The sequence below is a fragment of the Eurytemora carolleeae genome, unplaced genomic scaffold (genome assembly GCF_000591075.1).
Source record: "Eurytemora carolleeae unplaced genomic scaffold, Eaff_2.0 scaffold660, whole genome shotgun sequence".
Taxonomy (NCBI): Eukaryota; Metazoa; Arthropoda; class Copepoda; order Calanoida; family Temoridae; genus Eurytemora; species Eurytemora carolleeae.
Window position 1 is genome coordinate 4,426 of NW_019396563.1, and position 25,094 is coordinate 29,519.

Genomic DNA, 25,094 nt, shown 5'->3' on the forward strand with positions numbered 1-25,094 from the left:
CCCCCCCCGGCCCTAAAGGCCTGATATGAGAATATTTAAATGGCAGATAATGTAACAAAAGGGCAGGTGCAGTTTCAAACAGAAACAATTTTTTGTAATTTTCCAAGGTTTTAGAAGTTGTCACTCTAATAAACATCCCCTTGACATAACGGCCCAAGTTTTTATGCTTATCTTTCACTCATTGCAAATTCTAGTTTTTGTAAATCATTTTAACCTTCTTACCTCTCTCCCAATACTCCCACTTAGTATCTCTTTAAGGATTTATCATTCAGAACTCAGAACTTCTTCTTTGTTTTTTCTTTCTTTGTTGCATTTTATGATTCGTAATAGCAGTGTTAAAGCAAACAAATACTTTGTGTCAGGAGGGGTAGGGGGGATTGTCATCATTTGTTTTTAAAAAGAATGTGTTCTTTTTAAATGGTCAGATAAATGACCCTCATTTCAAAGTTTATTTAATGCAACTATTTTTCATAAAACTGCCTTTTTTATAAATAGATTTAAATCAAAATCTTATCTTTTCTTAAAATATTCTTAAATTTTATTATTTTAAGACTAATTTAAGGGTAATGCAAGTTATAGTTAAACAAAGACGTCTCAATTCTTACAAGCTAAATATATCGATGCTGCAGACGTTTATGTTATATTCCTAGTTCTACACAAGGATTTAATGTCAGGAAAGTTATTTCAGAGGTGTACGCATCTTTTGTACTGCAGTGTACTGTCACTGATGTTGAATCCTGACATGAGATCCATCTTTCACAAAAATAATCAATGAAATATTCTGGTCATAGGAAACTATTATGTAATTTATCAAAATTATCAAAATTCAATGCTTTTAACCTCCTCGGATACTAAACGAACACTAAGGCATCTATATTCTTGTTTACAAATTCCGCCCGGAGAGAACTGGTTTCAATATGTACGCAGAGTATACACAACTGCAATTAACTTTCCTTGCATTACATCCTTGGTTGTACACAAATACATTACCCTGTTCAGACTTTCCCCCCCCCCCCCCCTCCTCGTAATGCGAATCCGATTTGTCTGAATTGTTGAAAATCCGCGAGTGTTTTTTTAAAAATAGTTTGATAAATATAATTTGAGTTGGATAAAGAGATTCAAGTACTTTCCTTTAATGACGTACTTACTAAAATTATGCTTTTAACAGAGAGGGTGTCTCGATTTTTTTAAACGCTAAAGAAAAAACACGCAATAATTCGTCTTTTATTTAGTTGATTTAAAAATCAAAGACAGTTGAAAGAAGTGTATTTTTTGACACGCTGATTTTAGTGTATATACTTAGATAGCTGCATGGATTGCAAAATTCAAGGTTATTATACACAACTGCAAAGCATCATAAAGATTTAAATCTTTATCTCCAAACTTAAATCTGCATGGAGTTGGAGAAAAGATTGAATGGAATGGGGGGGGGGGGTGGTACCACGTGTACATCGAAGGGCTTACATGTGGAAATTCAAACTGATTTAAAATCGATAAACAAATTTTTACTTGTAAATTAAGGGAAGTATAAAAGTCTGGAAAACATCATGAGAAAGGAAAACTATAATAGCTTGACTAAAATTATGTGACAAAATTGAGAGACAAGAGTAGAATAGGATTAAGATGACAAGGATTGCCATTTACATTAAAGCATAAAGGATTAAGTGGAGAAAGGATATCATGTATATAAAGGAAAAGGAGTAAAGGATTAAGTGGAGAAAGGATATCATGTATATAAAGGAAAAGGAGTAAAGGATTAAGTGGAGAAAGGATATCATGTATATAAAGGAAAAGAAGTAAAGGATTAAGATGAGAAAGAATAACATGTATATAAAGAGTAAAGGATTAAGATGGGAATGATTAACATGTACATACAGGTTTTGAATGATAATTGTTAATATTTGCATAGTAAGGAGAGATATAAAGAGATTAGAAGAAATAATACGATGTTCACGTGGATTAAGCTGAAATTCAGGAGCTATTCACGTGAATCCGTGAGAGAGAAAAATCGATTTCTGAAACTGAGATTGTTTGATAAGAAATAGGTTTGTTGATAACAAACAGATGTGTTGATCACATTTAATTGTTTGATAACAACTAGATTTGTTGATAATTATTAAATGTTTGATAACTAATTATTATTTATCAAAAAATAAAAACCATTTGCTAAAAAAACACATTTTCATTTGTTATTTGTTAAAGAGTGAAGTGAATGAGGAGTAGAAACTAAAGACCCCATACCACATACCACAAACTAAAGGAGGAGGGGGGGGGGGATATACATAAACCTTGAATCCAAGGACTAAGGTTGGTTTAGAGAATCTGGAAGGTTTAAGGTCAACACCCTTCTAAGCTTTAGATCAAGCCCTACTCCCAGGGCTTAGAACCTCCCTTTTAATTTATACCCAACAGAGCATACAATATTATTAAATCCTACAAAGGACTTGAGTTTTTGCCACAGACTCAAATTTTAGAATTCCTATATCTTTACAACCTGATGGAGTAAACCTTTGAAATTTCATTCTTAGGTTATTTGTTCCAACAGTATTTCTAGATTGAAATATATAAGGTCTACAAACTAGGTTGCAAAGATATAGGGATTATAAAATCAAAGTTTGTTACAAAGATTCAATTCCTTTTAAGAATAAATTTAATTGAATTCGCACATTGGCTTTCTACCACTCTGTGTACTAATAAGTTACATAAGAGTTAATTTATATTTGTATACATTTGTAATTTGTATTACAATATATATACTTAACTTATTCAACTATAGCAGTGCAATATATTAAAACAATCTGAATATGTATAGATCTCGGGTCTGGAAAATTTTCTTTTTAGTTTTTATTAATAGAAATTCTTAGCTGTTATCAAATTAATAAAACAAGACATTCATTCATATATATGTTGCTTTGCGCATAGCCGGCCATACGGCTGGACCAATTGGGCTCACATTTTTTGTGGACACTCAAGTATGGCCGGGGGGTGTTATAGGCTGAACAAATTTTTTTAAAAATTTCAACTTTTATTAAATTTTTATTTTTATAGAATACTTTTAATATTATAAACTTCCTTATCTTAAAATTAGTTTATCCCCTGCTAGTCCCCTCCCTCAAATAAATCTCTTAAAAAAGTATTGACGATTTTAAGGTTTAGAACCTAATTCGTACTTTGAACCGTTGTACTATTTGAACCGTGTATCCCCCCCCCCTCTCCAACTTCCTAAGTGGGTCAGGCAGGGTGCAACACCCCCTAGTCATCGACATGATGCAATTATAATGTTGCAAACCTTTAAGCCTGGATTAACAGTTAGAAGTATTTATTGTACACTATTTCTCCAAAAAAATTAACTTTATCATTTTTGCGTAAATATACATTAGATAAATTGATATTTAACGATGTTATTTAAGTCTAAAAATTGCAAGTAGAGTCAAATCATAAATACGTACAAAATAAATATTTAATTAATAGCTATAACTTGCAAAATAACAATATAGCTATACTTTAACTTAATTCACATTTTGTTCACGTTAATATTGTTATATAAATATATATTTTCAGATATAAACTCTGTGTTATAAAAACCCTAGCATAGCATGTTGCAATATCAACGGTTTTTAGAATTTTTAAACAAAATATTTCACCATTTTCTTAAAAACTAAAACTTAATTTGCAATTTTATAAAATTGTATGTCAAAAAGTTAAGAAAGTCTAAAATGCTTTGTGTGTAAATATATATGTATATATCTATATCAATCTGATCTTTGCTACGTTGTTCCCGTGGCGGGGGATTATAGACGACTAAACCAAATATCTGCTCGAACCCTCCGTCTAATACGTCGTTCAATAACCTTTCTAAATCTAACAAACAAATCCGAGAATATCGAGAATTGGGGTAAAAATCAACAAGAAAATTAGAAAATTAGATAATTTAGAGTATTTCCAGTCGTAGAACAGAACTGACACATCTTTAAACTTATTTTTTGGGTTCGCAATAAGAATGATTAAATTGGGTGCATTGAACGGTAAGGGTGAACATCCCTTGTCGGCCCTGCCCGGTATATTTGACGTAAAACAGCTGATCGCGCTCCAACGTTCATCTGTGTAAATTTGACGCGTACCGTCTTCCTAGATTTCTATAAGACGCGACTCGACTGTATGAAATGCCAATGACTGGGAGCGAGGTGTAACGGTTCGTACTGTAAGTCCTCTCAGACCTTGAATTGCAACTGGCTGCCAGCCGCCAGGCTTCATTCAGACCAGTACACAAAAAGGCCTGGTCCCCCTTACAATTTTCCCTCGACTAGACTGTGAAGGCGATTCAGTACGGATTTTGCCGGTGTCCAGCATGAAGCGGACTCTTGATTGGGGCGGACGATCGACCCTAAAGTTTTAACCATTTTAACACTATATTTGACATAAAAACAATGTTAAAACATTAAACATTATTAGATGACAAACATTAAATACGCATTTTGGTCTTAAATGTAAGGGGGTAACGGCAATAAAGGTTATTTCCTCTTGAATGTCGTCTTTCTTTCAAATCATCAAACAATTAATATTTACTCGAGACATAGATAATTTTTAATGTGTTTTTCAAATAATAAATACATTAGTAAATATCTGAAATTGTCATACATTGCTTTTTATGTCTAACATTAGTTAGAATATGCTAAAATGGTTAAAACTTTAGGAGAGTCCGCCCCATGCAAGAGTCCGCTCCATGCATGACACCGGTTTTAAAGAAATTGCAGATTTTCGCAAAGTCTCTCTGCGAAGTTTATAAATAATTTTATTGCGTGATTCTCAATGTGACCTGCTGGGCCTCTCTTTTCACCAAGCGGGGCCCCGCGGTAGACAGAATTGATTTTATAACCGTTAAAGAGTAATGACGTTATATACTCATTCAGTCTTTTATAATTAAAATAAAACATGCCTCACCTGGTCGTGGCAATTTAGCAATATTTAGAATTTTTGCTAAATTACGATTTATTTAATTTCTGCACAAATATATTCAGGATATATACTCAACAAAAGTGTTGATTTCGAACTGTACAATAAAAACACGTTTTATTTACTCATATTCTCATAGATTGTTAATAAAATTATTATTAGCAGGCCTGCTTCAAACAAAAGAAACGAATAATGTTGAAATCGGTGAGTGAAGGCCTAGTTTCAAGGCCCTATGCAGTAAACCGAGGAGAAAAACTTTAACCTTCGTTTATATGAAACCAACTATAGAGAGATAGATATAGATATATTGAATATTTGGTTTGTTTGTTTGTATCCAATAAACATCAAAACGGCTGAACCGCTCCGGTCCAAATTTTTGTAAGACCAAAATGACCCCAGGAAAGGTTTCTGGTCGGAATTTTAAAAAAATGCCTTGGAAATAAGGATTTTTTAATCCACGAAAAAAAAACTATAAACGGAAGAAACTATTTTTGTTATTGCTTTAATAAGTTAAGAAGAGAAAATGCAAAAATCAAAAGTTAAAATCGAACAAGGGTGTGAAGCACTTTAAAAGTGCCATAAACTGTAAACTAACCAATAACGAATTCTAATATCTATGTTCAAAAATAAGATAAAAATGTAAGAAAAGCAGTAAAAGAATGTTTTCAGAATTAACCTTTTTAAAATAAAATTTATGCGTTTTGTATATTTTCTGCGTAATACTTTCCACTTTATAGACTTTATAAGAAAAGTTGTTTAATATTTTATTTGCTAATTTTATGCATAAATATCACTTCTTTGATTATTGATTTATTAAATTTACTCTTAAGTGATTTATAAACATTAATACATATGATTATGATCTCATTAAAAAAAAACTTATCTTTTACTTAATAAATTACTATCAGTTATGCAATATTCAACACTACTTAGCCTTTTACGCCATACAAAGATTAAATTTGTTAATTTCATAACTGCTAAAGCATTTTATAATAATAGAAATATTCATAAAATATTAATAAAAATACTGATGAAAAGTATTTGAATATTATTGATAGTCATAATTACAGTAAATTAATAGAATAAAAGTTTTTAAAATAATTATAATACAAATTTACAGTTCTCATGGTTCATTTAGAGAGAAATATTCAACTGTACTATATAATATATATTTACAGCTTCTTAGATCCTGATATTGAATATTCAACTGTACTATATAATATATGTTTACAGCTTCTTAGATCCTGATATTGAATATTCAACTGTACTATATAATATATATTTACAGCTTCTTAGATCCTGATATTGAATATGTTTAGACACAAAAAGTTAATCCTTGTCTTGCGGCAATTTGCATTAATTTTATAAAAATTATTTTGCTTGTTCACAAATAAGTTAAAAACAACAATAATTGTTTTAATGTTCAAGAAGTGCACTTTCTCACTGTTACATATATGTTTGTGCCTATAGAATGTATTTTGCTGTTAATAAAAGTGAATCACTTCCTTCCTCAACGAGGTTTAAAAAAGAACTGTCAATTTCTGACCCACATGCTTACCTTACTCACAGTCTACATACATAGATAGATAGATAGCTATAACATATAAAGAAATACACTGATAGATAGATATACATCACATTTTATTCATTTTTTTATAGATAACAAAATCTACACAAAGAAAGACTGCAGAAAACGTTGTCAAAAAAGTTTGTTTATGCAACCCCCCCCCCCCTGAATTCAGCACACTTGTATTAGCATGAGTTGAGGCAACCATGATTATGCGCATGCGCGGGCTCAGATGAAAGTTGGGAAAACGCGCAGGGAAGAACAGACAACATTATACGGTGTATACAGTGTAAATATTTCTCTATAAAAAAAAAAAAAAGATTTTGGTTTCGAACTTTTTTTCTTTCTAGTCTCTAATGACCAGGCAAAACTGATTTTATGATCTATCTTTTTTTTTTTTAACCCTGAAGTTTCGCAGATTTTCTCAACTTTCTCCAAGTACGTATATATATATATATATATATGCTGTGGAGATATAGGTCAAATTTAGCAGGTGAAACACTGTCTAATTATCCATCTATTCATCTATCTATGTATTATGCATGATATTAGGATTTAAGTACATACAAATCCGTGAAACTGGTTCAACAGTTCGTAAATTTCATATCCTTACATTTCTAATATAATATGTATATCTATTATATAATATATATATCTATTATATAATATGTATATCTATTATTTAACCTTTTTATCCTTAAATGATCTAGAATTTTTGAAATTCCAGGTTGCTCATCTTCAGAGGGTAACTAAAGACTTGCCTCCATTTACAAATTTGATACAGTGATAACCAGAAAACTGTAGAATTTGAAGACGACATTAAATCAATACTAAATAGCATTTGGTGTTGTTACAAAGCAAATAGTTTACAGTAATTTAGTGAAATGGATCTGTTTACACTGCACAATTAATTGCTGTGCCTCATATATTCATTGGACAATTAAAAGTTATAACTTGAGTTAGGTTTCCTCAAATGGCATTTTTCTTTATGATTCATTGCGATAAATTTCGCGCAATGTTTTTTGCGCACTTTTTGCGTAAAACAATTCGCAACGAAGATTTCGCAATTTTGAGCAATAAAGCCAAGTGCAATATCATTGCATTTATTGTAATTAACAATTAGCAATGTAGATTGTGCGGTTTTATGAAAAAAAAGCGAATTATATTACGCAAAGACATGATTTTTAGGTGTAATAAATGATTTTAAAAATTCTAAATATTAAAGGAATTGAGTTTTTGCAAAAAAAATCATGTATATATGTATGTATATTATCTAATAGTTTAAATTAGCAAGGGTCTACGACATCGGGTTGCAAAGATATAAGAAAGAGAAAATCGTAGTTTATGGCAAAAACTCAGTTTCTTTGCATAAATTTATAACACATATTATAAATATATAAAACATATTATGTTTAACCTATAGCTTCTGTCATTAACCTTCTACGTAATTAAGAAAAAACAGGAAATAAACACCGGATGTAATATATTTTGCGAATAATGTGACTAGAATTTTACTGAGGCATGAATGTTTTTTTAAACTGAAATTATCCAAACTTTGTTTATATACTGTTAATTTAGACAAAGCTCCTTCACTGTACTCAGCAGCACATTCTTGTTCCATTTCCTTTCCCTGTCATCCTACTCCATTGTTCATACTTTTCATACTTTCTTATTCTGTCAATACTATAACTCTTATGTTTATACTTCCTTCTCCTTCCCACATATATAGCGGTTTCTAGGATTATTTCCTAAACTACCATGTTTACTTGTCTCATGTTTATTAATATTCTAAAATTATTTAATAGTTTCTTTCAGAGATAAAAATAAAAAGGGGCGTGCAGGAATAGGGGGGGGGGTGCTAAATTGTTTTCCTTTCTAGGGGGCTCAGCACCCGTTGGCGCTCAAAAACCTATGGAAACCATGTAGATTTCACTGTTCCAGGAGGGGAGGGGTTGAACACCATTGCCCCCCTTAATTCGCCTCTGAGTGGAAAAAGGGATGGAGAAATTTTCACTATCTAATAAAAAAGAAATTTACATCTCTTCATTAGAGATTTTATGACTGAACTCAGACGAATGAACAGAAAAAATAGTTTTTGTTTAGTTGTAAACTTCAGTATTTAAAAAAAGATTATTGTTGATGTCCAATTCTTTAAAAGGTTTAGATACCCCTCCTTAAACAAGCCGCTTCCCCTCCCCCTTCCCCCGATTTAAGTAAAAGTTCGTTAATTAGTCTAGATTAGATCGACTCCCACCACCACTTAATACACATACGTATAAACAGTTTGTTTTTAATCTTCGTTACAGAAACAATCTCAAGGAATAATAATTGTCTTAAAACATTTTTTTACATCTCATGGTCTTAGTTCGTTTCCCTTTGTCCATTTGGCAGCCAAATTTTTTATTTGTTTATTTCTTGTGGTTTTTAACATTTTTTAAATCTATTTTGATGGTTATTATATCGATAGAACTGACGAGGGTCAACCCAGACCAAAATATATTCAATTGTTAAACTAAAATCTACTTTTTTACTCTACAGAGGTTTTGTCGATCATCATCACCGAATTTTAAAGCTGTACATTTAGCTGGATTAAACCTATGCAGCATGCTGGTAGCGCTTCTAAGAAATTACCTCAAGAGATCGAGGGGCCGGGATGTAAGAGAGGGGGCCATGGGTTCTTTACAAGGATATTTAACAATAATGCGCAAAAGAAGGCAACCATTGCGCATCGTTGCGCGCAATGCTATTGCGATTGAAAACCCTAAACTTGAATCTGTAAAAGTCGTCTTCCTTTTCCAGAGTTTTCTGGTTTTTACTGTATTTTAATCCTAATACTTTTGCAACTTAAAGATGTAAATTATTACACTATGCCCTCACCCTGAAAAAAAACGAACAAACGTCGTTTAAAACGATTGGTTTTTTGTTTGTATTTTCTCTAAGGATAAGAAGTTCAATACAAGCGAAATTTTACGCATTAAATACAGTTGTAAAATGTTGGAAGTTTACAGTATTTGTTTGGTGCCTTAAAAAGTAAAAAATCTAAAAAAAAGTACTGTCTGTACTGCCTGTATCACCCTGTGTTGAATTCGAACGAAGAACGATGAGTGACTAATAGAACAGTTTAAAGATTAGAAATAAAGAAAATTATTATGAATGAAGAAAATTGTTTGTTTTGCACTTTTTAAGATTGATAACTATTGTGGCAACATTATACGTTTACAGTATATATTTTTACATATTTCAAGGTATCCACCCAGAATGAGACAAAGATTAGTGCGACAGCGACAAGACATGTTATCAAGCGACAAGTGATCCAGCTACATTTCGACTGTATCATCTGATCTTACGCACAAACAACTCGATACATTTCGACTGCGTCATCTGATCTTACGCACAAACAACTCGATGAGAAATTTTCCAATTACCTTTTAAAGACTATAGCTAAAAACAGGTGCTAATTATACAGGGTGAGTCAAAAAAGTGTGATGTGCGGCCCCTGGTGAAAGTTGTAAGTTTTTTTGTGCAACTCTTCTTATGGTGTTTTTTCAAATTTCAAATTTCAAAAAAATGCACGAACCTTTTTTCTCTCAAAATCAAAAGTTCAGAAAAACAAAAATGTGTAAATGAATTGTTTCTATCGAAATCTAAAATTTTCAAATGATTGAATCACAGAATCTCAGAAAATTTGCAAAACTGTAATTAGAAAATTCACAATTCTCAGTTGCTGTTTTTTTACCCTAAAAGAAGAATATGGTTGTTAACTTGTTGAATCTCTCTTCTGAGTTCCCAGGACCTGTTTTTATATCACTTTAGTTCTATATATATAATTGACTTTGACAAACATTCTCCGCGTACAGGACAAGACTGTTCACCTATTCTGCAAGTACAGTTGTGTGCAGTTGTTCTTATAACCTTTACTAGCTTGGTGATCTCGCAATATTTTCATGTTAGGTAAACAAGAGTATGAAACTAATTGATGGTATTCCTATTGAAGATTTTCCCTAGTATTGTATCTTTATCCACAAGAATTAGAAACGTGGAGGAACCACGGTTTGTAGAAACTGATTTACTGAAAGGTGGATTAAACCATGTTTTATTCCTTTTTTTGTTTTTCTTAGTAGTTCTGGTATTGGATTGAAATACAGGGTTTTCATAATACCAGATCTTCTGAGGGTGTCTCATGTGTAGAGGAATCTCTTACTTAAAAACTTCTTCTGAGCTGGAGAGTTTAGATATTCTATTTCTTATCATCTGAGGTAGTGTCAACCATTAACCATGCTCCGTGTAAACTCCGTGCAACTTAGATCCCCTCTCGGAGACACAAAGAAAACCAAACCAAATATTTTTAACCTCCTTTTCCTTTGTTCTCCCTATCGGAGTATAAACAATCTAAAACATAGTGAATTCATTTTCAAAAGCTAAACAAAGAATATTTTCATATAAAGAATTAGTGACTTTCGTTAATAATTAATTGTCATTTATTTCAGAAGTTTAAAAACGTCTCAGAAGTTTAAAAACGTCTTAGTACTGTCCGACTATTTATTACCCCTTGTTATCTACTAATAGATCGTAAGAATTTTTTCATTATAAACATTCATTATAACAGTTTTATATGTAACTATTTATGTAATTTTTTTTAGGAAATAAAGATAATCTGCATTATCGATTTTGATTTGTTATTCTGTTGTGTGTCTGTTCAACTTGAGAATATTGTTCCTTTCTGACCACAGGTAGTTGCTTGATAATAGTCTTTGGATGGTTTGATGCAACAGTTATAAAAGAAGTCTCTGAGTTTTCTTTTTGGTAAGGTTTGCAGGGTTGAAATGAATATCTTGGAAACCTGAACATTTAAGGTTTTGGTTACTCGCAGTCCCACCTCTTTAAAAATGTGTATTTTGTTGATGATTGGGTCTAGTTTGAGGAGATGAAAAAGGCCAACTAGTTCACATGATTCAGCGCCATCTAAACAACCCATAGTTACATAGAAGTTAGTTCTAGTTTTCTACACCCACCTGCAGTCTAGGTTAGAAAATAGAAAATATTTTCTTGAATGAACTAACATGTTCATCTAACTGCTCTTCATTTGGGTAAAACTTCCTAATCCTAACCATTCTAAAGCATCCTTATAGAGTTTAGGAGATATACATCAAAACAAAAATTTTGTCCACATTTTGAATTTTTTTATTCATTGATTAAAGTAAATATTATAGAAATAAACATTTTATTGAGCTATCATTCATTTTACACATAAGCCCTTCCTTATCTCTATATTCACTGCTATCCTTGCAGCTTGTTTATTTTTTAATAATATATAAATATATGAATATACGAATATATGAATATATCGGCAAAATTCAAACAAATATATTTGCATTTTTAAACTATTTAAACTGCATCCTCCTCTACGCAATACAATTTTAAAAATACAAATTCTAGAAAACTTAAAACATTTTATCTTTTAATTTATTTCATGTTTGTGTACTGTCCTACTGTACTGAGGGCAGCCTCTAAAATTACAAATATCAAAATAACATTTTAAACATTGATTCATCATCGGCGGTTGCTGGGATACATCGGCGATTCCGGGTTTTCTTACTTGCCCGCCTCCTTCATCCTAAACAGTGAAATATTTGATTGATTAAAATAAAAACCGTTTTAAATATTCAAGGTGTTTTATTTTGGAATCTGGACTGCACAATAGCCTCCAGTTGGGAGTTGGGACTAAATATAAAACGTGTTTAGTTCCTTTTTTAAATTAAACTTACTAATAGATATATTTCAGATTCAGGTTTCTCAGATATTTTGTATTCATTTTTGGCGTAAAAACTTACAAAAAATCTGATAAACCGCGGAAAATCAGAAAGGTTTTCCTGTTCAGTCTGGGATTCCATTTTTTTAAAGGATTAATTTGGAACCGTAGAGGCCTTACACGGCTAAAAAACCTTTCCTGAAGCTGTTCAGAATTATAGACCATATTGTAAACTTAATGATTAATTTAACGGCGGAACCGCGGCGGAACATTTTACAATGATTTTCAAAAAAAATCTAACCCTTAAATAATACACAGAGTTTGGTGTGACATTATGTACATTGTAAACTGTACAGTCCTTAGAATAAATATTAGTGATGTGTTTTATCTACAGCGTTAATTATACATTTGCTGGAATCGTATATGTCGTCTTCAAAAATCAAGTTTTTTTTAATAAATGCTCATGGTTAGCATAACCTAAAAATGTCACTCCGGGGAAATTTTTTTTTATTTATAACCTTTCTTTCACGTTCAACCTTTGTGCTATTTACTAACCTTCCATACATGTCTCAGGATAAAAACTTGCTTCTTGAAGACGACATTATAAACTATCACCGCATAAACCATAATTTTACTATTTATATACAGTAGCTGACCCTTTTCACTTCATTACGAAATTTACAAAAAGTTTGAAATGATTCTTGAACTAATATCTAACATAATGATAAATACAAAAATGATGCGTAAGAGTCAAGATTGTAGCATTCTCTAAAACCTAAAATCTGAAATCTAGAATAAATTATTCAATTATGAAAATTATGTTTATTTACATATTTATGTTTCGAAGCAAACCATGATCACCTATATCTATAAAAAAACTATTGGAAATAAAAACTAAGATGAATTATTCTAAAACAAAAAGCGTGTTCTCCGTTTATTTTTTAACTTAACTTTTGATGATGAACATTCTAGCCTGCATGCTAAAAAAGAAAATCCGTGATATATCTTGTAAAGTCGTCTTTATCGGGGGCTTTACAAATCAATTGAAAAAAATCTAAAATGTTCTTAATGGATCTGTTAGTGTTATTTCAAGTGACCCTTAATGCATAAAAGGAAATGCCCCCGATATACAAATATTCTCAAACCTTTAATTACAAAAAGAGAGCATAGAACTGTGCATAAGTTTATATCTCAAAAATTGTAAAACTTGATAGCGCGCAAGTCGCGTTAGCGTACAGTGTTATCTCAACGCAGCTGACGTTACAGATATTCTACGAAAATCCAGAATATTCGATGTGGCAAACACAGTTTTAAAATATGTTCTGGAGAATATTTGTTTCTGCGATTTCTATGAAGTAAATATAAGCATTTCATAAATATAAACCAGATTGCAAACAAATTGCTCAACAGTAAGAAGAGTTTCTGAATAATTCCGTCATGTACTGCTGTACATATACTGTAATATACTGCTGTACATATACTGTAGTGTACTGCTGTAAATATACTGTAATGTACTGCTGTAAATATACTGTAATGTACTGCTGTAAATATACTGTAATGTACTGCTGTAAATCGGACATGCCACTCTAAGGATCACTTAAAACTACGCCAGCGCTCCCTTTAAATATTATATTCAGTGTATTGGAGTTAAATTGCCATGAGGGGGATCAGTTGATTTTAACATATTTACAACTTCAGACAATTCTTTAAACTTATATTTTGCATAAAATTTAAATTCATTTCAGAAAATAAAGTTTTAATAATGCAGTATTTTGAAGTTAGTTTATGTATAAAAGAGTTTGTTGCAGCTGTTGAAAAAATGAATTAAACTGTTAATTTTGTGAAATTACAGCTAAAAATGATTAATATCCGACCCCAGCTAAAAAGACTTAAAGATATTGTTCACCAATTTTTAATTTTATCATTTCTCAATTTTTGACATTATGATTTATTGGAAGTTTATTATTTTACAATATGTCAAATGTCTATAAACTATAAAAATGTTACAAAACCCTATTTATTTCTATGTACACTTAAGTGTACAACTGTACAATTGCAGTACAAATACCTGTGCGCTAAATCCATAAGTTTCAGTGTTCTCAAGCTTTTCATAAATATTAGTTTTACATCATTCAATTCATTTAGCTTTAAACTTTCAAACCATAAAAAAAATTAATTCAATAACAGTAATTACTCGCCACTAACTCTAATTTTTTAAATCCCTTATATCTTTGTAACAGGATGTCGTGAACCTTTTCTAATTAAAAATAGTCCTAATTTGAAATATCCAAGATTTACACCATCAAGTTGCAAAGATTGTAGGTATTTGATAATAAAAGTTCTTGTTAACAGTAATTAGATCTTACATAGAATACGATGTTTCTTGTTTTAAAATATTTGATGGTTTTATATATTTAAATTAAGATTAAATATTAAAAAAATAAGTAAATATTTTATATTATTAAATTTATCATGAATAACTGTTTTTTCGTTAACATAAAAGAATATGATAATTTGTGGATTCAGGTGAGTGGGATTCCTATAAATATTTTATATTATTAATAACTTCTTATAACTAACTTCTTAAGAATAAACTAAGACCTAAGTCAAACAAAAGTTTCTTCTAAGTGCCTAGTATCCCAGTACTAGTTACTACTAGTACTATGCCGAGGACATTTATTGATAAGAAATCATACAAAAAACATAATATTCAAGTTAAACTTAGGTTTTTCAGAAACCACAAAAAAACAAAACAGTCTTAAATATGTAGTTCTTCGGATTAGATTAAATCGATGGAAAATATCTTTTCATAAAGTGAGAACCAGAAGAAAACCCAGGAATTTAGGAAGACATCTTTTAGACTTCATTTAAATATTCCAATGAACATAATACACAGTATTTTAATAAATGTAAACACCCCATTTTAACTTAATAAGTAACTTAATAAGTTATGGTATAATAAGTTATATAAGTTACATCATCAAATATACTTAAATATTGGTATCATGTCAACTTTCTGTTCCACAGTTTTCTGGTTCTCACTGCACTACCTTTCCCAACCGCTTTATAATGCTATTTTATATCTATAAAATAAGTGAAAGATTTAATAAAAAACCTAGGTTTAATTAAAATACTAAAAAAGGAGAAAAGGAAATTAGTTTTTTTTCAAAAAACTTACATTTTTAGCCCCTCTATGCTTTGCAGTCAGATTTTTATCCCCTATAATCTTTGCAGTCAGATTTTTTAGCCCCTATAATCTTTTCAGTCAGATGTTTAGCCCCTATAATCTTTGCAGTCAGATTTTTAGCCCCTATAATCTTTGCAGTCAGATTTTTTAGACCTTTGACATTTCATACTGAGTTAAATCAAAGAATCTATGTTTCAAAATATCAAAGGTTTACACTGTCAGGTTGCCAAGATATTGGAATAAGAGTTTGTGGCAGAAGTTCAGTTTCTTTGTTTAAATTCAGAACTAAAACAAAATGAAAACAAATAAAAGTAGAGATTTACCGGTTGGAGATCTTTTTCAGCATCGAGACTTGACTTGGAGAGGAAACATAGTCCGGAATCTCAATCCCCACTATATAAACAGAATTAAAGGGACTGTTAAATAAACAGAACTAAAGGGACTGTTAAATTAAAGGGACTGTTGAATAAACAGAATTAAAGGGACTGTTGAATAAACAGAATTAAAGGGACTGTTAAATAAACAGAATTAAAGGGACTGTTAAATAAACAGAATTAAAGGGACTGGTAAATAAACAGAAATAAAGGGACTGTTAAATAAACAGCATTAAAGGGACTGTTAAATAAACATAATTAAAGGGACTGTTAAACAAACAGAACAAACAGAATGAATGTTAGAAAAAACAGCGGTACCCTTAAAAGCTTAGTTTGCTTAAGAATTAATGAGATATCAATCATATTCTCTGTGAAAGTGGATATTTTTATTTGGTTCGTTTTTATCAAGTGTTTTGCGCATTCTGCAATGGAGGATATTCAACACTTTTTAGGCTATAAAAACGACCATATCTTCTAATCAGATGAAGGTTTTAAATGTTTACAAGAACAAATATCAAATAAATTAATTATTCGAAGATAAACTTTTAAGTTTTGTGATGTCTGAAATAAAATGAGAGTAATAAAACAATTATAACTAAAACAAATGCAAAAATTTAAATATATGAATTAAAGAAGAGATGTAAATGGAAAATAGTTTCTATACTGTCTGTAAATCTACAGTCTGTGGAACTGATAATCCTGAAACGATTTAAAAAATTAAAAGATATAATTCCTTTTAGACTTAAAAGATAATAAAAAGTAAACTCTTTGTGTTTGACATTTTTTTCTTGATTTAAATATTTCCCTTTATTCCTTTCATTTTTTCTGGTGCTTTGATTGAACAAAATAAAAGTAAAAAACTGAATTTTTGAAAAAGATGAACTCACAGTATCGTTTGTTAGGTGCAGGTACATATTCTTCCTCTCCCTGCATCCAGTAAGGTCGGTTCTAAACATTGTACTATATCAACTAAATGTACTCCATGAACTATTTATAACTCGATGTAATTTATCAGCTTCATGTTCTCAGTGAACGTAAATTAACGTAATTAACTAAATGTATAACTCAATGTACTCTAAAACTATTTATAACTCAATGTACTTTATCAACTTTCTGTATTCTGAGACCTCAACTCTGTCAACTGAGCCGAAAATTTAAGAGAATATCGTTGAACTAAACTCTTGAACTTCCTTTTAGTCAAGAATGTAATGCAAGGAAAGTTAATTGCAGTTGCGTATACTCTATGTACATATTGAATTTGTAAACAAGAAAAGATGCCTCAGTGTTCGTTTAGTATCCGAGGAGGTTAAAAGCATTGAATTTTGATAATTTTGATAATTCACATAATAGTTTCCTATGACCAGAATATTTCATTGATTATTTATGTGACAGATGGATCCTATGTCAGGCTTCGACATCCGTCTTGTGTTTACATTACCGCCCAAAGAGAGTACACTGAAGTACAAAAGAAGGATACACCTCTGAAATATCTTTCCTTGCATTAAATCCTTGCTTTTAGTAGATTTTAATTTTGCGTAGATTTTAATTTTGGAAATCAGAAAACAAAAATAGAATGCAAAGAAACCACATTAAAATAATATTTCTTAACCAAAATATCTACAAGACTGCCTGAACCCATTTATATAACTTGGTTTCTGATATTGGGTTTCATTACGATACTTTGTCTTTAGATGTATCACTCAATGTACTTAATTCCAACTCAATATACTCGGCGACGTTGATGTTCTAAATATACTAAATATAAACTACAGGGTGTCCCACGAAACACGACAGTTGCAAGACGAATTAGAGGTCGTCTTTAATCTTTGAAATAATTTGCGTCATTCAGTTTTAATCCAAGTAAAATTCTAGATTTAATAATAGGGATATATTGTGGTTATTGTTTCAAGAATCATACATGTGAAGGTAGGTTGACGACTGAATGTCACAAACAAATCAAAAGTTCAAAGACGACGTTAAGTCTTCTTGCTGCTGTATTTTACCTTTAAAACTCTGTTTTTACTTCTGAAACTCTGTATTTTACCTCTGAAACTCTGTATTTTACCTCTGAAAAGTCGTCATACTCAAGCTCTGCAACATCGTCCAACTTTGGTATTATATTCCTTAATAGATAGATACATATATAGATAGATAGATAGATAGATAGATAGATAGATAGATAGATAGATAGATAGATAGATAGATAGATAGATAGATAGATAAATAGATAGATAGATAGATAGATAGATAGATAGATAGATAGATAGATAGATAGATAGATAGATAGATAGATAGATAGATAGATAGATAGATAGATAGATAGATAGATAGATAGATAGATAGATAGATAGATAGATAGATAGATAGATAGATAGATAGATAGATAGATAGATAGATAGATAGATAGATAGATAGATAGATAGATAGATAGATAATTAAATAGATTAAGTCTACGTGTAAAGATAGATATTTTATACTGATTGACTGATTAAAAGATATAGTGATAGATTTCGGCATCTGCTAAAATAACATTTCCATAGTGATTATTTTTTTATTTTGTAATTTATGAAATGAAATAATGTTTATTTTATGATTGTCTCTATAATGATATTCAAATTAATAGTTTTTCTTTAAATTTAAACTCATATATCATGTTCAAAGGCAACTTTTAAAACTTCGAAAAAAGCATAATAAGCAGTTTCTCATTAATGAGGTATTTTCAAGTTTAAAATGATAAAAAGAAAAACAATTTATATAAGTTGTTGTCACAATTAAAAGTTTATTTGGTTTTCAATATAAAAAAAACGTTGATATTGTTTGAAATTTTAATATTTGATTAAAAAAAATTATAAAAAGATATACCAAACAGTAACCCACGCAATGTACAAGGGTAGGCAATTATCTTATTTTTTACCATCGTATTTCTTTACAGCAGCAATTATTTTTGAAAAAGTTTAAGAAAAAGCTTAAATGCTATCCATATACAATGAAGATGACTTTCAATTTCAATTTTGATTTACATTATACGTTAAACAGCTTGGGCACACATAAACATTGAAGTCAAGAGCGGCATGTGAATTAAAAAAGCTTCTCTTTAACTAGTTGTAAACTTTTAATTCGAAAAAAGCTTGTTGACAAAACTTAAATAAAAAAGTCGTCTTCATTGCATTGATATAATCGCCTACCACTGTATGATTATTTGATGTAGTTTCTTCAAATGGTTAAATAACTACGTTCAATCTCATAATGAGATAAAGATAAATTTGAAATATTTATTCGTCAAAATGTAATTAATAACATTAACGTCGATTAAAGTTTAATATCTAAATGTTCAAAATATATTTCCAATATCTACCTTACTGCTGACCTCTTCTCTTGCCGTAGGAAGGGCTGAAAAACACAAATAATTATATAATACATTCATTCATCTTAAAACCATAAATATTCAGACCATTCACCTTCAACCCATTCATCTTCGAACCATTCATTTTCAAACGATTCATCTTCATTTCATTCATCCTAAAACTATTCACCTTCAACATATTCATCTTCATACCATTCATCTTCAACCCATTCATCTTCGAACCATTCATTTTCATACCATTCATTTTCAAATCATTCATCTTCAAATTATTATTCTTCAAACCATTCATCATCAAACCATTCATATCAAACCATTCATCTAGTCAAACCATTCATCTAGTCAAACCATTTATCTTCAAACCATTCATCTATAAACCATTTCTCTTCAAACCATTCATCTAGTCAAACCATTCATCTTCAATCCATTCATCTTCAAACCATTAATCTTCAAACCATTCATCCTCATACCATTTATCTTCAAACCATTAATCTTCAAACCATTTATCTTCAAACCATTTATCTTCAAACCATTTATCTCCAAACCATTCATCTTAAAACCATTCATCAACAAATCATTTATCTTCAAACCATTCATCCTCAAACCATTCATCTTCAAACTATTCATCTTCAAACCATTAATCTCCAAACCATTCATCTTAAAACAAATCATCTTCAAACCATTCATCTTTCATTCATCTTTAAACCATTTTTTTTGTTAAAACAGAGACTTTTTATTTAGAGCTTTTTTCCTGGAGAAGCTGATTACTCACAACAAACATAACTATTGGTTTAAAATCTCTGATATTTTTAATTATGTATACTGCTAGCTACAAAGTTTGAAATATCAAAGGTTTACACCATCAAGTTTCAAAGAATATAGAAATTAGAATATAAGAGTATCAATTCCTGAGATCTACAAAATGTTATCCCCAGAATTTTTTGTCTCTCCTTGTCTCCCTTCCCTTCCCTCTCAAGGTTGGATTACATGAAGAAACTTCTTGAACTTTGTTAGATCTGTGGAGGGGAGGGGGTGGGTAGGGGATTGATGGTGTACAAAGAGCGAGGGAAGGCACACCACACAATTTTTCGTCCGCAATACAAAACAACTCACCATAATTTCATCCAACCACACCATTTTAAGTCCGACAATGTTTACAGTCTTTTTTTAAGTACTTTAAATTATTATATTCTAAATTTGAGCAACGTCATATTGTTTATAACGGTTTAAAATATTCTATCCTGTTTTTTTTTTAACTGAGAACATCTTATAAAAGTACAGGGGGCAAAAACAAATTATGGAAACTTTTATTTCATAATCTTTCAAACATTACGTGTTATAAGGCATAAAAAATACATTTTAAAACACAGAAGCAACGCCCGGACGAAAACAAGGTGTGATTGGAAGAAATAATGGTAAGTTGTGACGTTATTTGGGGTGCGGACGAAAAATGGTGTGGCGTGCCTTCCCTTACTCGTACAACACGGTATAGTAAGTATCTAAACCAGAGATAAGAGATCGTACTTATCTAGCTCATGCATGATCTGTACTTACCTTATTTGTTCTGTAATGTCATTACTCTGCTTTAATTTACAAATATTCATGTACTTTTTACAATGTGCCAAAATACTTGTTTGCCAGGATAATACGTGATCCTTGTACCATTAATAATCTGAACCTGTACACATGATTTTATGTACCTTTAATATCCTGTACACATATGATCCTTGTACCTTTAGTAATCTGAAACTGTACACGTGATTTTACGAACCTTTAGTGTCCTGTACACATGATCCTTGTACCTTTAGTATCCTGTACATTTGATCCTTGTACCGTACATCAGGAAGTGAGTTATATATCTCCACACTACTCGGGACACTAAAATAATGTAAAATTAAATCGTTAAATGTGTGTTACATTAACAATTGTGTTACCCCTAGAGAGGCTGTTGGTCTGAAAGCCTTTAATTGACTTCAAAAAATTATCAAAGATGTTTTATTTTTATTTTTGACAGTTACAAAATGCTTTTTAAATATGTAAATTTTATCATCGTAGCTTTATTATCTGAAACGTTATTGAAGATTTCCCGGAGCAGTCTTCCGACCGTCCCATATCATTTACTTTACATTCCCCCCTCAAATAAATTGTATTAAAAAATCCTGTAAATTACATCTTTTTAGGTTTCCTGCACATTTCTGTAATTGCAGGACAACTTAAAGGAATTGTCAGAATTAAACACTTTTAAACCTAGAAAAACTACAATATCTTTCACATTACTGATCAGATAAAGGTTCAAGGGTACCGTTGTGAATCAGGTCTTTAAAATCTAATTTACCTATGCATAACCGCCTGGGTTTGATGTAAACAAATACAGAGAATGCACAAGCCTAGGCTTGTCTTTAATCCTGAACAAGCAGTTCGAAATAATGAACACAATAAATAAGCATGCATGTAAAATATATGAAGTAGTTATCTCTGTCTCAGCTGTCTAGTTTGTATGTTCAATTTATAGAAAACCCCTTGAACGATTAATTCCTCAAAGGAATTGAGTCTTTGCCACAAACTCTGATAAAAAATTTCTAATATCTTAACAACTCAATGTCGTAGACCTTAGACATTTCAAACAATGACTTTTGTTAGATCAAATAATCAAAATTTAAAATATCAAAGGTTTACATCATTTGGTTGTAGAGATATAGTTATTTGAAGATTGGGTTTGTGGCAAAGACTCAATTCCTTATATATTGAAGAAATCGGGAACATTTTTTTAGCCAGGTTAAGAAATTTCAAATAATAATAAACTCCAGCGACCGAATTTAGTTGATTTTAGCTACGCCGCAGAACTACTTCTTGCCTGCGGTTTAAATTTGAACCACAGATTCAAAGTTAGAGATTATGGAAGGATTTGTATCGGTGATTCAAATTTAAACCGGCAGTGGTAGGCAGTTTAAATTCAGTCCCAGCCAAAGCTGGGTACGTTCCCAAGCTAGCAAGATGATAATAAAATAATTTCCATATTTAAAGCTAAAAAGTAGCTACTAAGACATAAATGTGTAAAAAATTACCGACAAAACGTTTAAACGATCGGATGCTAAAGTATTTCAGAAATATATCTCTTGACTCCTCTACTTATTTGGATAGAAATTACTTTTCTGAGGATCAATTGTTAGAAAACTAAAATTTTCTAACAATTTTTCATTTTAATATTATACCAGTTAATGATGCAATTTAATACCTATTTTAATATTATACCAGTTAATGATGCAATTTAATACCTATTTTAATATGATATATTTGCAAAATTTGGTTGGTGACGGTTTTATAAAAAAATTTTAAAAGTATATTTTTCCTAATTTCGAATTTGTTAGTTATATTATATACCCTATAATTGAAGCGTTTTCGGAATTGGACTTGAAAATAAAACATAAAATCATGGTTTTTAACATAACTAATTATCCAAAAATTTTAAAGGAAAAAATGTGTCAAACTTTGCCATTCTCTATTTTCCTTTTCCCAATCCTTTTACCAAAATTACTCGTTATTTCAGTAATCTTTGTTTATCAGTTGGAACTCTTTTTACGGAGAAATCCACTCACCTCTGATCACATCACACCCATGAAATCTGTAAACTAAAGTTTTTTTGGTGTGGCATTAAATTTGGTTTTATATTTTTAACAACATTTAAAATAATCTCAACAATATTTCCGAACGCAGAGTTATGTCCAACTAAAAATAATATACTTAAATTCTCCAATATAAACAAAATGCACGTAATTTCCGAGCGGTTTCGGCCATTCGATATTAGTTTATGCAGTTTCTCTTCAAAACCTTTTAATTAATTAACGTTCCACTAAATGGACCGTTCACTTATTTCAGGGTGAACTAACTAGTCTATTAGCTATTCATTGGTATTAGTCTTTTCAAAGATAACTGTGGCCGGAGAATAGGTCAACTTAGCATTTGAGAATACCGGTACAAATATGATTGTAGAATCTCATATTGTTTAGCAATTAAATCAACGTTTATTCGGAAACAACAACCCATAAAATCATTCAGCTACAATAAGGTATGGGGGGGGGGGGCAGCCAAAATGAATTTAAATTCCACAAACCTATTTTTTTATGTCAAAAAAGGCTTGTCCGCTTTAGAATTTTTATTTGAGAGAAGTCTCTAGTTGTTTGAAAGTTATGTTTTAGGTCAGAATTTCGAGCTAAAACTGGCTATTTCATTGAAAACTCTTAAAATAGGATTTTTAACACACAACTCTGACTAAATAAAATTTTGTGCATGCTGCCGACGCCCCTAAACCTTTTATGGCTGTTAAATTCTATTAATATATTTAGATTATCCCGAAACCGTTGTGCTTTATTTTACTTTTGCTATAAAATCAGAGGTGTAAATAAGGATTTTTAGTATAGGAGCATATTTATATGGTTTAGCTGGGTTTGATTTAAATTTCCAAATCATTACTGGGATTAACAAACTCTATCAAATAAAAAGCTTCCTTTACAACCTTTCAGCTTTCACCTTCTTAATTTAAACCTTAAAGGTTGTCCATTATAATTAAGACTTTTTAAAAAGTCTAAAAAATAGCAAATCCACTAATATGAAAAATCCACGATGATCAGCCACCTGTGCCCTGGGAACAAATTAGTTGCAGTGTTTTGAAGAATAATCAATATAAAGAAGATTAAGGACATGAAAGAGGAGTGGATGAAAATGCTTTTTGGTACATCAAGGGTTTACAGGATCAATTTAAGGTAAAATATATAAACGGGAAAGGTGATTATAAATTTAAGTCATTATAAATCAATGCTAGATACAATTCAACCAATGTTTGTAAATGAAAAGATTATCAGAATATATTCATTTTGAACCATCTAATTATGAAACACAAAACAAATGCATTTTGGGAGGAGTATTGTGACAAAAACCAGTCATGAGTCAACCCCCCCCCCCTTGACGGTCTGTTCACATTTTCCTGGGAAAAACCAGAAAAAAATATTAAACGTATTTAAAAGATGAATGTTTGAATATGATTAGATACAAACTAACCATCTTATTTTGTCAACATTTCGACATTATGTTTATTATGGTCCATTACAGGGTGAGATCTTCTGTTTGGATCCAAGTTTTGAATCCCGCATTTATACTTTCGGTATAAAAACCGAACAGTGAACAACACAAAAAAACCGAACAGTGAACACCACAAAAAAAGTAAAAAAATGGCTAAAAAATATGATTTATCGGCAATATGGTGCAAGCTTTCAGAAATCGCATTTGAATGAAAAATACACAAAATCCAAAGTTGTTCAGAGCTGAAAACTTTAGAATGGGATATCCTTAATCCCTATCTGTCGACTTATCTGGAGATTAAATTCAAGAGGAAAACAAGCCATATTTAATCTGGAGATTAAGAAAAAGAGTGGATTAAGCATTAATCCTGATATCCACCATTCATAAGTTTTCAGCTCAGTCCGCGCTAACTTTTATCATGAATTTCAGAAATAAATTTTCTAGTTTCGCATAACACTTTTCCTTCCTGATATTTAATTATTATTTTACAGGTGAAAATCAAAATATGCATTTTTGGAGGTTTGACATTAATTGAACTGCTTTTCCTGAACTTGTGGCGGTAACTCTCATTCCTGACTTTCTGAAACACAACTGTAAAATAAAATTATAAAATATTTATAAAGTTGTACTCTCTGTTTGTCTTTCTATTTGAATGTTCCACAGAGATGTTCTTTATAGCTTGGTTTTACCAGTCTAAATTGAGTGGGTCGACTTTTAAAGGGGAAAATAGGTAAAAACGGCGGGACTAACTATACCCTGGTCAGCGCTCTGTTCCCAAGCAGGAGAACCCAGGAATGATTTAGCTTGGTTTTAAGAGTCTAAGTGGA

General features: G+C 30.8%; 1 protein-coding gene across 3 annotated transcripts; it reads right to left on the bottom strand.

Moving 5' to 3' along the window:
- Window positions 1-11,965: 11,965 nt before the first annotated feature.
- Window positions 11,966-24,883, bottom strand: LOC111705540 (uncharacterized). Of its 3 annotated transcripts, XM_023478122.1 has the most exons (10): window positions 24,813-24,883; window positions 21,527-21,596; window positions 20,994-21,069; window positions 19,186-19,220; window positions 17,896-17,953; window positions 16,718-16,778; window positions 15,780-15,849; window positions 14,338-14,373; window positions 13,220-13,249; window positions 11,966-12,134 (listed from the first exon to the last, which is right to left on the bottom strand). In XM_023478122.1, the coding sequence occupies exons 1-10, from the start codon at window positions 24,835-24,837 to the stop codon at window positions 12,113-12,115; spliced, it is 483 nt and encodes a 160-aa protein (XP_023333890.1). In that variant the 5' UTR covers window positions 24,838-24,883; the 3' UTR covers window positions 11,966-12,112. The 3 variants fall into 3 exon arrangements, with proteins under 3 accessions (XP_023333890.1, XP_023333891.1, XP_023333892.1); XM_023478123.1 differs by lacking the exon at window positions 13,220-13,249; XM_023478124.1 differs by lacking the exons at window positions 13,220-13,249; window positions 14,338-14,373 and having other exon boundaries at window positions 24,813-24,882.
- Between the last annotated feature and the right edge of the window lie 211 nt (window positions 24,884-25,094).